This window comes from Triticum dicoccoides, chromosome 7A, assembly GCF_002162155.2.
Source record: "Triticum dicoccoides isolate Atlit2015 ecotype Zavitan chromosome 7A, WEW_v2.0, whole genome shotgun sequence".
NCBI classification, from domain to species: Eukaryota; Viridiplantae; Streptophyta; class Magnoliopsida; order Poales; family Poaceae; genus Triticum; species Triticum dicoccoides.
In genome coordinates this window covers 11,412,127-11,425,562 of record NC_041392.1, presented here as the reverse complement: position 1 = coordinate 11,425,562, position 13,436 = coordinate 11,412,127, and the positions used below count along the sequence as shown (strand labels likewise).

At 48.3% G+C, this 13,436-nt stretch overlaps 1 protein-coding gene across 2 annotated transcripts; it reads left to right on the top strand.

Annotated features, from left to right (window-relative positions):
* The first annotated feature begins 1,997 nt into the window (after nt 1-1,997).
* On the top strand, nt 1,998-8,317 carry LOC119328511 (membrane protein of ER body-like protein). 2 transcript variants are annotated; one of them, XM_037601486.1, is made up of 11 exons: nt 1,998-2,710; nt 4,267-4,419; nt 4,610-5,188; nt 5,274-5,444; nt 5,565-5,732; nt 5,875-6,138; nt 6,496-6,591; nt 6,683-6,781; nt 6,963-7,178; nt 7,300-7,361; nt 7,459-8,317. In XM_037601486.1, the coding sequence occupies exons 1-11, from the start codon at nt 2,353-2,355 to the stop codon at nt 7,930-7,932; spliced, it is 2,640 nt and encodes an 879-aa protein (XP_037457383.1). In that variant the 5' UTR covers nt 1,998-2,352; the 3' UTR covers nt 7,933-8,317. The 2 variants fall into 2 exon arrangements, with proteins under 2 accessions (XP_037457383.1, XP_037457384.1); XM_037601487.1 differs by lacking the exon at nt 4,267-4,419 and having other exon boundaries at nt 2,001-2,710.
* Nucleotides 8,318-13,436: the final 5,119 nt, after the last annotated feature.

Genomic DNA, 13,436 nt, shown 5'->3' with positions numbered 1-13,436 from the left:
TTATTTTCAAATTCAAATATTTTTATGAATGTGTTGCATATTATTTAAACAGACTCAGCAAAAGAAAACCGAGGCCATTAAGAATACATATTCAGCCAATATGTACCTGTTCTTCCAATATTCTGAAGCTGTGGCCAGCGCGAGCCTACATTTCGGATGACAATGTCAAAAATTTCTCAACCATATCTTCAGCTCTGTTCAGACCACGAGACAGCGAGGAACATACATACATGCGTAGTTTCATCAAAGAAGAAATGGGAAAAGAATATAAATGTACATTTTTTAAAAACATGACTATAAGATCTATTATAAAAGTAGCTCATCAGAAGTACAAAATACCCCACACATAATTAAAATTACATCGAGGTCTCTAGACCATCGGACTACCACTATCGCCGCCAGAACAAGCCACCAACATACCGCTGTCACCGCACCCATACCGCAATCGGCCTGACCTTGTCGATTACATTTGAGAAGTCTTCGTGCACGTGGTCCTAAGGAGGCTGACACCAAAACTCACCGTTGATACATACGACGAGAAACCATAACCTCGACGCCTTAAGGAGCTGGTAGGAATCTACGAGGGAGCTTCGTCTAATCCATCCCGACGGATGAACTTGAGGAGGACCGAAGCCCAGAAGACTAATTCAAAGAAAAAGCGGAGACATCCGTCCGAGTGCCATGTCTATGAGAACTAAAACTCTTATATATCTACTACCCGGAGTCGAGACACCAAAATTCACCTCCTCGCCACCAGCCGTCGGAGTGGCAAGTAGAGGGAAGGCGAATTCACAGGCTCACCAATGAAGATTGAAGGGTTGGAGGCTCTGCCCCAGTCGCCTTGCAAGAGGGGAAAGAAAGTTCATGGAAGATCTGTTCTAAGAAAAATGTATGTTAGGGCATCTACAACCTGGCGCCTTAAATCCGCCTCATAGGCCCGGGCGGGCCACCCGGTCACTATCCGCTCGCAATTTTTTGACCCGGATGGGCGCCTCAGACGCCCCGGCTGACCGGCACCCCTCATATCCAGCTCAAAAATGGGGCTAATATGGGGGCGTTCGGGCACGCCCACCACATCGGACTCGGCCCATGCTGGCCCACCCGACCCCACATATATTTCTTCCCATCCGCTCGCCGGACCAAACCCTAGCCACTTCACTCCATCCGCCTTCACTCCCTTCCGCCACCCAAGCTCGTCCCGGCACCGTCCGGCAGTGTTCGACATGGCGGGCAGTGGAACCGAGTCCTTTACCTCCAGATCTGTCGACCCCGAGCTCATCCCACGCGGACCCGAAGAGTAGATGGCCATCCGGCTTGCGCTCCGCCGCTCCAGAGAGGAGGCCCGTGCACGTCAAACACTCGGACTCCTTCCGTCGGGAATTCACGGCATCCACCCATATGGTGCATGGATCCAGCGCTAGGGCAGCCGTCGCTGCCTCACCAGAGACGGTGCGGTCCGTCCGGCGTCCGAACGCGGTGGCGGACACGCAACCCCTCCGTTGACGTGCCGAGGCCATGGACGTACCGTGGGCGTCATCCGATGCAAACATGACGCGATGTGCTCGCCGTACGCGGCAGTGGGCACGGGACGCGGTGGCAGCACTCGCCTTGGTGGACGTCGGCGAGGTGGTGTCGCATTCTATGGCACCCCATACGGTGCACCAGTCCGGACGCGTCTACGGGCGTTTGAGGGGTCGGATTTGCCATGTCACTCTTATCCTCCTCATTGCATACATGAATGGCAAGGAACAAAATCAAGTAGTCAAGAACGGGAGACACACCAAACCCAAGTGGTTGGTGGTTATTGGTTGCCCTTGCATTCATCTAAGACAACTTTAGCACCACTGTACTCTAGTAGTATTATCCTGTCTGTCATGATCGCAAAAAAAAAAAAGGAAATGAGATGGGTCCATGTGACCGACAAGTGGGCCCGGCTGTAGGTAGTTCCTAATCAATGCGCTTGTTCTCATCTCATCAGCAGCAATGTACTCATACTACTGTGCATCTACCTCGATCACATGATAAACCACGACCCTCCCAAAGTCAAGATGCTCTCCACGGACGCGGGGCCATCTCGAGCTTGACGGCGACGCCGTCGATTGATCTCTTCAGCCGCACTAATTTAATGGCGAGAAGAAGCAGAGGCAGAATCAGCTTCTTCCCCACACGACCACACCACACATGGTCTAGAGATTGAGGGGGCTCTGCCGACGCCAGTATAAAATCCCATCCCCATTCTTGGGGCGCGAGGCAGAGTCGCGGAGGCAGGGGAGGAAGGAGACCAAGAAACAGGGGAGCTTTCTTGGCCCTAGCCTAGCATAGCCTAGGTGGAGGGAAGGAAGGGGGCAGGCGATGGAGGTGGTGGCGGAGGCCGGCGCGCACCAGCCGTGGGACCAGTTCAAGGAGGAGGTGGAGATCATGGAGGAGGAACACGGCGGCGGCGCTGATGCGGTGGAGGAGCTGCTGACCAGGGAGATCAGGAAGCGGCTGGACCACTCCCACGGCCACGGCAGCAGCAATGGCAGCGGCAACGGCGACGGCGCCCACCACGCCAATGGCGGAGAAGAAGAGGAAGAAGACGACGATGCCAGTGGGGGAGACGAGGACGACCACGCCAGTGGCGGGGGAGAGGAAGAAGCGGTGGAGGAGGAGGTCAAGGTCGAGGAGCAGCAGCAGCAGCACAAGAGTATCGTCTTCGATCCAGCCAAAGGTGAGAGCTTTGCTCTGCTTCTCCATCTGCTCTGCTCTCACCCCCCTTGCTTGCAGCTCCACTGTTCGGGGTGGGTGAACTGGTCTTGTGCTTGATTAATTTCTCCTCATGGGAGGAAGAACAAGATAAAGATGAACCAAATCTTGATTAATTGATTGATAGATGGAGGCTGTTCCCCATTCCCTCTTGCCTAATTTTTAGCTGTTCCCCTTCCTTGCTGGATGGAGGCTGCAATCTGCATCATTATTTTTCAGAGGATAAACTGAAAAATTCATCCTGTTGCATTATATGCTCTGCTTCCAACTTCTTCTGTCCAATTCTGGCAAGCAAGCAATAGTCTTTTTAATGAAACATGTGGGGACATTTCTTTTCAAAAAGTGGGGACTTCCCCCCAGCCACTGCCTGGGATGCAGTGGCTATATCATTGCTAGAAGAATCAAGCAAGAGAAAAAGGACACCAATAGCAGATGGTATGTAATGTAAGGATCAAAGGAGGGAAGGGCACAGATAATGATTGATAGCAACAGCGCCTGAAAAATCTTGGTTTGATTTGGCTACAGGATGCAACTACAGACCCCTCTCAGTCAAAATTAAATGGGAGCACATTGATCCTGAGTTCCTGACCACAACCCCAAAGTGTCGCCTTCAGGGTCAGGGGTAGATATGACTATGACTTTAGTCGGCACATAGTTGGGTACTTGGGTTAGGAACTAGATAGCTCTGTTTTCTTTGATTGAAAACCGATTTTCTCTCCTTGTGGAAGAAGTAAAACTAGCTCTGTATTGGTTTACTGAAGGATTGTGGAAGTGTCAGCACTGCGACTGGATACATGATAGTTCTCAAGAATCATACCGAATTCCATATTGTTTCTTCAGAAATGATCGTTTTCTGAATTATTGTCTTCTGTCCATTTCTGGAAAGCAATCTGGAACCTTCTTTAAAAATAACCCATGTGTGCTGGGAAAACTAACTTTGTGATCTTGTCTCATTTCTAGTACTTTGTATGGATAAAATGTGCAAAAAATTGACTGCTGTTCCTTCTCTCTAAAAAAAAAATTGACTCCTGTAGTTTCTGTTCCGTCAGTTTTACCTGGGGATAAGGATGCAGTGATTATATTGCCTTCAGTACTCTGGAGATTTTCTTGTTCTTTAGAAACCAGAAAAAAAGGACATGATACCTGACATGGAAAACACATGCTAACTTGCTAGGTAAGGACCACATGGTGGGTAGGGCACTGATGCTGATTGGTACCAACATCCCTGCCTACCCACTCTTTCTTTGATTGGGTCACTTACAGATCATTCTCATCTAAACTAGCCCTCTCCCACTCAAAACTACCTAGGAAATATTTTGCTGACCACTAAAAAAAACAATGATAGGCATGCCCTCTCAGCGCGGATAATGACAGTGACTCCTTGAGGCAAAAGTTTTTCTTACAAGTTACAAGTCATCATTGAGTTGTGTACTAGAAGCCTCTGCTTTCTTCCATTAGACTTGGACTCCAGTTCTCTCTTAATTTGTATAGTAAAATTAGCTTTCTATTGCTTCACTGAAGGGCTATGGAAGTGTCGGCTCTGCGATTGGACGTACCGCTTGGCTAGTCCTTGCGAAACTGGTATCCTGAACCATCAGGGCTATCGCCACCAGATCGAATGGAATCCCAAATCGTTAGTTCAGAAAGAACCGTTGTATGGTTCACCGAACAGAGGTCAGTGTCAAGGCCCAACAATATGGTGGTAAGAAAAAATTAGGACAGCAGTGATTAGCTTCAGTTTACCTAGCAAACTTGCCAGTCTGGCTTGCCTTCTCTGTGTCATATTTTTTCAAAGTTCTTGCTGCACAAAATAAAACAAAAAGTTGCTTCCTGTATTAGTACTGATATTGCTTTTTTTTTTCAGTCCCTAATATCATTACTGAAGTAACTGACAGTTATCATGTCATGGGAACGATGCGATCTAGTACTGAAAAGGAAGACACAAATGGAACATTGACTCCAAAAGGCAAAGGGCTTGAAGCACATGAAAATGGAAATGCTCAAGAAATTAATCATGGTCCAAGCAACGGCAAGTTAGAGAATGGATCACACTCAAATGTTTTTCATCAGGTCCCCAACGGCGCTAAACCTAAGATAGAATACATGTTTGAAATCAACAAGACTGAAATTTATCCAACTGAAGTTCACAAGGACGGACATGTCACCGAGGCTGAACCGAAGGTCGAAGAGTATGACCTCGAGAAGATTTTGGATCAGCAAGAAACTTATGAACTGTTCTGTCCCAACTGCACCTCGTGCATAACTCGGAGGGTCATCCTGAAGAAGAGGAAAAGGACAGTAAGAACAACACCCGCCGATGAACCGTCAAAGAGACCGTATATTGAAGGACATGTGCCTCCTGTTCCTTTACCTGATAGGGTTGAGGAAGAATCGCCCGAACTATTCAGATGCTTGTCATGCTTCTCCTTCTTCATTCCAACAGGTATCAGTAACTTTCCTAGTTCAGTTTTATTGCTTTAATATTTTGTTGCAATAGGGAGTGGCTTAACTTTTGTTCTTTTCACCAGGATGCAGTTTCAACATATTCCGTATATTTGGGAGGAGGGATGTGGACGGACAACCGGATGTTCTGCCTCCTCCTGCATCAGAGGACATGCCTCCTCACTCTGAAAATTGCACAAGCTGGCTTCTGTCTTGTTTTCAGCCAGGAGATAGCCCAAACCAACCTCATCGTGCTGGTATGTTTGTAACCTACCTATGTTCTCTGGACCAACTTAAAGGAAGAAATATGCATAGTTATTGATTGTCTTTGCAGTAGATGTTCCATTTCATCAGTTGAACAATTCAACATATTTCAGATCCAACGACGGTGCCATTGCTGTCCGGTACACAGAGCTCTGACAATACAAACACAATAACTGAATCTCAATCTAGCACATCGTATGTTTATCATAGTGAAGGCAAGGTTGTAAAACCAGAGCATTCGACAGTCAAATCACCTTCGGAGAACCAAACTGATCCTGCAGGTATGTAACGTGTGTGTGTGTGTGTGTGTGTGTGTGTGTGTGTGTGTGTTCTCCTTGACCAAGTTAAAAAATATTATACATCTCCGTTTGAAGAGCCTGCAATTGATGTTTAAATTGGGTTGAACAATTGAACATGTTGCAGATTCACCAAGGATTCCACCGTCACCTGGTATAGCGACTCCCAGTGGTACAACCACAACGACAACTGAAACCAACGAATCACATGTTCAGCATAGTCATGGCACACAGCAGTTGACAGTTGACTCATCTTCCCAACATCAGAAAACCACCACTACAGTTGAAGACAATGAAACTACCACTACAGTCACCTCAGAAAAAAACACCACATCTTCTACAACCACAACAGGAGCACCTAGCGCATCACCTCAAACATCATCCTCTACAGGTACTACCGGGAATCATATTTATATTTGCAACTTAGTGATCATCAGCCAGCAAGACCATAAAACAACAATTTTTTTATAGAAATAATGGTGAAGGCGCCACATTCGTTTGGCATCTGTACTTGCGAATTCTGAAATTTTGTTGAAACCGTGTCCGTAGCGCTGTGAAAAATGTACAAACACTAAATATGCCAATTTTTTTGCTAGTATAGTTTCATGGAGCATAGCAGCCAGCCAATATATCAGAAATCCATACACATAACTTTGTCCATATTGTAACTCCATCGTCACAGTTTATTTAGGATCAGTATGCCAAAGTATTGGACTAGATTAACAGACAATAGAAACATCACATGCAGAATATTTCAAGCAAGACGTATCCGAAGTGGTGACCGGTAAAATGCCTTCTGGTGGAGCTATCATGGATCCAACTCACCCCCAAATTAGCTACAAAGGTATGTCTGATTAAGTGATCAGCATGCGTGCATGAGCTATGTACTGTTTAATCAGAGGTGCAGCCTGACAGTAGTAACTTCATTTCCTCAGATACTCACGGAACTTCAGAGAATGGCTCATTTCCCAGCTATGCAATTCACACACCAGACTTCAAGTTCGATAGCCCCATTGCGACAAATATCACACAAGGTGAGGGGTATTTTCCTTTTAGATTTGTTATTATTCCACACTGCCTATCATCGTAACGTTACGTACTGAACAAACAAATCTCCGAGAGCAACCACCTCTGTGAAACTTGGTGCCTCTCTTGTCGGTGCCATCTTAATCTCTCTTTTGTATCTGATGGCCAAGTTGTCTCCCCCTGTACCAGGTTTCATCCCAAGGGGCGATATACCAAGCTCGCCGAATCCTCAACCGGCAGATCATGTTGTGGTACCAGTTTCTGGAGATGTGAATCAGCTTGCTCCTAGACCCCAACGGAGGGATGACTGGGATATACTGAAAGCCATAGTGTATGGAGGCTTAGTGGAGTCAGTCACCAGCCTCTCAGTTGTTTCGGCAGCAGCGTCGAGCGGCGCCAAAACATGTCAGCTACTATCCTCTTGCTACCAGATGGCTGCTTGTATTAATTAATTAATGACGCTATTTTTACACTGATATATTACATTGTTTCATCTAATGAAATTATGTCCTTCTCTTGCCTGCAGTGGACATATTCATCCTGGGAATAGCCAACCTCATCGGAGGACTTCCTCTCATTTTCCACAATGTAACAAATTCTCTCTCTGACTGAACTTCACACTGTTCTGTTCTTACTGATCATCAAAACGCTAACATGTCCTTAATTTCCTCGATGATAATAACAGATCGCTGATCTAAGAGACATCCGAGACGTGGACGGGGACGACGAGCAGGTCGGCCACTACTGGCTGCAGCTCGGGAGGCGGTCCAAAGCCCGGCTCCACATGGTCATGGCCCTGCTCTCGTACATGGTGTTCGGGCTGCTCCCGCCGGTCCTCTACGGGCTGTCGTTCCGCGAGAGCAACGACCGGGAGAACAAGATGATGGCCGTCGCCGGTGCTTCGCTCGCCTGCATTGCTCTGCTGGCGCTCGGAAAGGCACAGGTCCACACCAGGACCTACTTCAAGACCCTCATGTACTACCTGATGATCGCCGTGAGCTCATCGGGTCTGTCATACGTCGCCGGCGTGCTGATCACGCGGCTACTGGTGCAGTACGGAATCATTGAGCAAGGCGGCTCGGCTCGTGCTCCTCCGGGGCTGTCGTCGCCGTTCGCTTATGCTGCTGGGGCAGAGTCGTCTGCATGGGCCTCATTCTGAAAAGTCTGAAGTTCCTGGGAGCACGTCCTGGTGGTATAAAAAGGGAAGAAATGAGCGAGCTCGAGAGAAACTGCCTGCAACTGCATGAAGAAACATCTGAAGGCTGTTTGAGTTTCTGCTACCTGCTAAGCTGTTTTGCTGTAGTTTTGTTGTACATTTGAAGCTCTGATGCTTCTCATGGTGATCTTTGTCAGAATGTTTGTGAGCAAGAAGAGCAAGAAGTTCAGTGTTACATACTCTAAAAATATGCCATGTTGTAACTCACCTATTCTGGATGAAGCAAAATATGCCATGCTTTTAGGAGTTGTAATTATACTTTGGGCACATGAACTTGCACGGTGCGTACAGATTCATACATAAAGTTGATGTGGTACAGATTCGTACATAAAGTTGAAAATGACACACATCGTTCAATGAAGTATGATTTCAGAAACATTTTGATACATTTTCCGGCAAAACTAATGGGTTGGTAACTTGTTGCTACTTGCTGTTGGTTTCATTCGGAATTTCGGATGATGGACTCTACCCTTGCTGCAGGTACTTAGAAACGGGTTGATCGAGTCCTCGCTAGTTAGGGATAAACACAAGTGTCCCTTGTTGCTGTTGTGTTGGTCCGTTGTTGCGCTTTCGCTGCTGCAGCGTGAGCAGGTTGAACAAGGGACAGACAGACAGACATGGTTGCTACACTTACCAAGTGCTATAAAAAACAATAACAACTGAAGGCGAATTCAGATGTCGATACGCGAATTAATCCAAACCAAATTTACCAAGTTCAAGTTCAAGTTGATTTACTTTGGGACATCAAATTCAGTCTTTGCCCTCTCTTCTGCACCTACTCTGAATGAAGTACGTACTACATAGACACACAGCTCACTGGCAAATACTACTACATATTAGTATGCTTACAGTTCTTTGTTTCATAAGACATACTACTAATGAATATAAGAGAGAGCAGAGTCACCTTGGTGGCCATCCGATGTGCGCCGCGATCGGTGCCGATTAGTACATTGGCTGGCTGGGGTACTCTGCTTCAGCCTTCCTTCCAATTCGTGCCCGGAGCAGAGGAGTCGAAAGTGCAGAGACCACAAATGATGCGGCAAAGGCGAACGATTCCGCCGGCGTCGGCGTCCTGTGTCAGCAGGCAGAGTTGCAGTCATGTCGGCTTGATCCGCAAGTGCTCTGTTCAGTAAACTAGCCCAGGGGTTTCAGGTTTCTCATGTTTCTGGATTCGGTTTTAGGAGGAGTTGATTACACTTTTTGGCACATGAACTTGCACGGTGGTCACTGAACCAGGATTTCAGCTACACTTTGATGTGTTTTCCGTCAAAAGTCAAAACTAATGGGTTGGTAACTTGTTACCGTGAAAGGAGAATTCAAATAGTGTTGGCGCCGCCTCCTCGCGTTGCAGCGCCGCTCTTCTTCTTCCTCTATCTCACACAACTCAACTCTCTCTTCTTTGTTGCTTTGTTCTTCTCTCAAGAACACACGAACGCATACTGTGGGAAAGAAAAACTCAGAAACCCACACATACACACACACCTCACCGTGGAGAGAGACTAGCTTTGCTTTCTACTCCCGGTGAGGCACACATACACTACATTGTTTTGTCCAGCCCTCACGGCCTCGTTTTCTCATTAACTCAATGCCATACTTATATACACAGGAGGTTTGCCTCACGCACACCCTAACTAGCCGGCACGCTCGGCCACTAACCCACTAATCCATCTACTACGCCACTAACCCAACAAACTCCACACACTACATCTCCTGGAATCTCTCCTAGGTCAACAAGACGCAGCTGTGTAGCTAACGGCTCATGCATGAAACTTAGCAAGACTCTCTACTTCTAGACCAAACTATATGCAAAACTCAAACATGCAGATACAAGGAATCAAGATCAAGTCTAACAAATAGAAGATGGGTTGTGTTGATCAAGCCCAACCGGGCACCGAGGCTCTTCGATCGTGAGTACATCGATCTCAAGTGCACCGCCTTCAGCCAGAGGTTGTAGCCGGGGCACATCCGTCTACCGGTCCCAAACGGCAGCAGCTCGAGATCCTGCCCTATCACACCCATCTCGCTCCCCAGGAACCTCTCCGGCATGAACTCCTCCGGTGCGTCCCACAGCTCCGGGTCCCGGCCGATGGCCCACACGTTGATGAGCACACGCGCGCCCTTGGGGATGTCGTAGCCATCAATGGTGGCGTCCTCTCGGGCCATGCGCGGGATGACGAGCGGCACGATGGGGTGCATGCGCATGGATTCTTTCACGATTGCCTCAATGTAGGGCAGGTTCGGTTCTGTCCTTCTCGGTCACCCAGCGGTCACGAACAACGACGCGGTCGAGCTCCTCGGTGGCTGCATCGAAGGCTGCGGGCCTCCTCATGAGCTCTGACATGGACCATTCCATGGTGACGGCGGAGCTCTCGGTGCCACAAGCGCCGTGCAGGCGGAGCAATGTCTCGGTGCACTGCAGCTCGGCCTCGTCGATCTTGTCGGATACGATGAAGAGCATAACGTTCTTGCGGTGTAAATGGGTGTGGCATTGTGTGACACCGTCTTGTGGATGACGCCGGCGACATGGCACCGGTTCAGCCCGACACGGCCGTACTGGACCTCGAGGGTGGGGTCATCTGCGTAGAGGATGTCCTGGGTCTTGTGGAAGAACCTGTCCATGTCGACCGAGGAGCCGACGATGACGGGGAAGGAGCCGAAGCGGAGGTGCATGAGCGGGCCGTACTTTCCGGAGAGCTCGTGGATGGAGCGCGCCGATGAGGTCCAAGTTGCCGATGATGGGCCAAGGTTTCAGACCTGGCGGCCACACCAAGAGGCGGCTCTGAGGAAAAGGAAGAGGGCGGCCTCCATTTTGAATGGCCAAGGAAGGGGAGCTAGTGATGGAGGAAGGGCTAGTTTTAGTCTCTCTCTCTCTCTCTCTTTCCTCAAGGCTTATGGGGTACATTATTTTGTGTCCTCAGATCTCAGTCAGGTCATCGCACCGAAAAACGGGAACGTCAACTTAGCAGATTTCTTAGGGTTCGGGCCACGTCAACATCGATCTACCGCATCTCTAGCTTCTTCCTGTTTTGTTTTAGTTTACGAAAATGATCAGATGATCTACATCTCTAGCTTCTTCCAGATTTTCTTGACACGACGCTAGCGATACATACAACCAAAAATATTTCTTGTGTGAAAATGATCCAGATCTATTATTAAAGTTCATCTGAAGTCCAAAGCATCTCAAGCATAATACTACTTTGATATTAGCTCACTACGCATACACATTGTTTGTTGGAAATGCAGTGCAAGTGAATAATGGATATATACGTTTACTTATAGGAGGATACACGCAGGATTATTGTGCGTGTTCAGGCTTCAGTGACATCATTGCGCGCGCCGACGCAATTTCTGCAGGGATGTTTCGTATGTGACAAGCCAAGTACTCCATATTTTCCTCTCAAGTTGTTAATTTTATAAGCCTTCAGTTTTTATAGTAGACAAATTTCCAAGCTGTGAGCAGACCACGTGACGTGCACATGTGGAGGAATGCTTCTTCCTTTTGAATACAGTACATGCGCATATACTCACCCCTATGAACGCACACACGCATACCCTACCTCTATGAGCATCTTCAAAAGACTGAGCCGGCATATCATCTTGAATTTTACGAAGTCACCGTAGGCACCTCGTCGTCGACAGAAACGTCCCCTCCCACTGAATGCGGTGTTGCCGAAAATCCTGAAATAAATGCGAGCACCAGAGTTTGAACCCTAGTGGACTGGGGATACCACAGTCCCTTTAACCATCTAACCATAAGTTGGTTCGCGAGGAATGCTTCTTCTAACCGGATCACATACATCAGGCACTAAACAATATACGTCAACTTTCTACTCCATACGTACGTCAACTGACGTCCAGCTATCAACATGTTACAAAACTACTAGTGTGCATAACCAATGGGCAAGCACAAAATGCTAAGGGGAGTTTGGGATCTCTAACACTAACCCGCAAACTGGATACCACCGTCCGTGGACCGGGGGAACTGCCACTGACGCGGGAGCCAGACATCTAACCGTAGCGCATACATTTGAGAGCGGATCTGAACAAGCCTAACGAACTCGTGCAAACCTGATGTTTTTCATATAAACCGTATTACATTTCAGATAGACTATAGCGGACTAGGCTAGCCTAGGCTACCCTAGCCTATCGCCGACTGTGGCTGAGCCCCATTCCGCAGCCATGTCTTCGCTATGTCCGGCAGCCCGACTCATCAGACAGCCATACGTGAGCCCCGGAGGTGAGGGGAAGAGTGGCTTCCGGCCTTGCGAAGCACAAATCAGGGTTGGTTTTCGAACGCTGGAAGACGGTGAGGCTGGTCTCCGCCCACGCGAACTGGGCAAGTCATCGGCTGTGTGACATGGCGACGCGGTGGCGGTGGCCTTCACGGGACCCAAGTGGCGACGGCCTCCCATGGTCTACTTTTCTTTACTGTCGGCGGCTGCAGCGCATGTGCCAGCCGCCTCATTGATCTCTAGTAGTTGGTCTCTCCCATATCCCCGTTCCAGCGATCATTCAGTACCCTCTCTGTATTAGTAAGCAGACCCATCAAGATGGCAATGGGGCCCTGAAACCCGCGTCCCCGCGGTTTTTTACCCTATTAGGGTACGGGGATGGGCACTTTTTCATCCCCGCAGGGCTGTTATTGGACAGATTATACAACCCGACACGTTTTGTGGGTTTACACCCGTTTCGATAGTCCCTGTACCCGAAACCCGACAAAACCCGGTAAAATACACATGCATTGATCTGGCCCAGCCCAAAGCCACGCAGACCGAGCGGCCAAACCCCCCAGCGACCAGCGTGGAGGCCAAACCAACCCCTCGCTGGGTTGCTTACTCGATGTGGCCAGTATTGCTCGTTCCTCTCCTCTGCACACCCCTCACCCGAGTCTCTCTTCCCCGCACATCAAACCTAAACCTAAACCTAGGTCCCCAGCCGTCCCCTGGCTCGATCCGATCTTGCAAGAGCCGCCGACCATGATCTGCGCCGGCGAGCCTCCACCGATCACGGTCTGATCTGGAGAAGGGCCGCCGCCGCCTGGCTCAATTCGATCTTGCAAGAGTTGCTGACCACGATCTGCGCCAGTCTTCAAGACATTCAAGAGGGAATGCAGGTGGAGTACAAGTACTTGCACATTTCATATACCAATCTGCATATTTTTCATGTTTAACTATAGCTTGAGTAAATTTTGATCTTCTCTAGGACTTGGCACTTTGATTTGGCATTGAATGCTTTGAAGATAGTCTTTTGGAGGCTTGGAGATGTGAAAGATGGCATGATGATGCCCACTTTAAAGTGATTTGTGAACTATGCAGTGGCGGAGCTTAGTTCAACTCTGAGGGGGCCATGGTCCCCCAGCCCAAGACAAAACAATGAAGAAAAAATACTATGCATGGCTTAGATTTGGAAAAAAATCAATTCTTTTCCCTCTCAGTTGTTTATATTTT

Excerpts from the sequence above, each read along its gene's own strand:
- LOC119328511 (XM_037601486.1), top strand. The coding sequence starts at position 2,353 with ATGGAGGTGGTGGCGGAGGCCGGCGCGCACCAGCCGTGGGACCAGTTC. Across the intron at positions 5,189-5,273 it reads CTCCTTCTTCATTCCAACAG|GATGCAGTTTCAACATATTC; the intron begins GTATCAGTAACT and ends TCTTTTCACCAG. Across the intron at positions 5,733-5,874 it reads GAACCAAACTGATCCTGCAG|ATTCACCAAGGATTCCACCG; the intron begins GTATGTAACGTG and ends AACATGTTGCAG.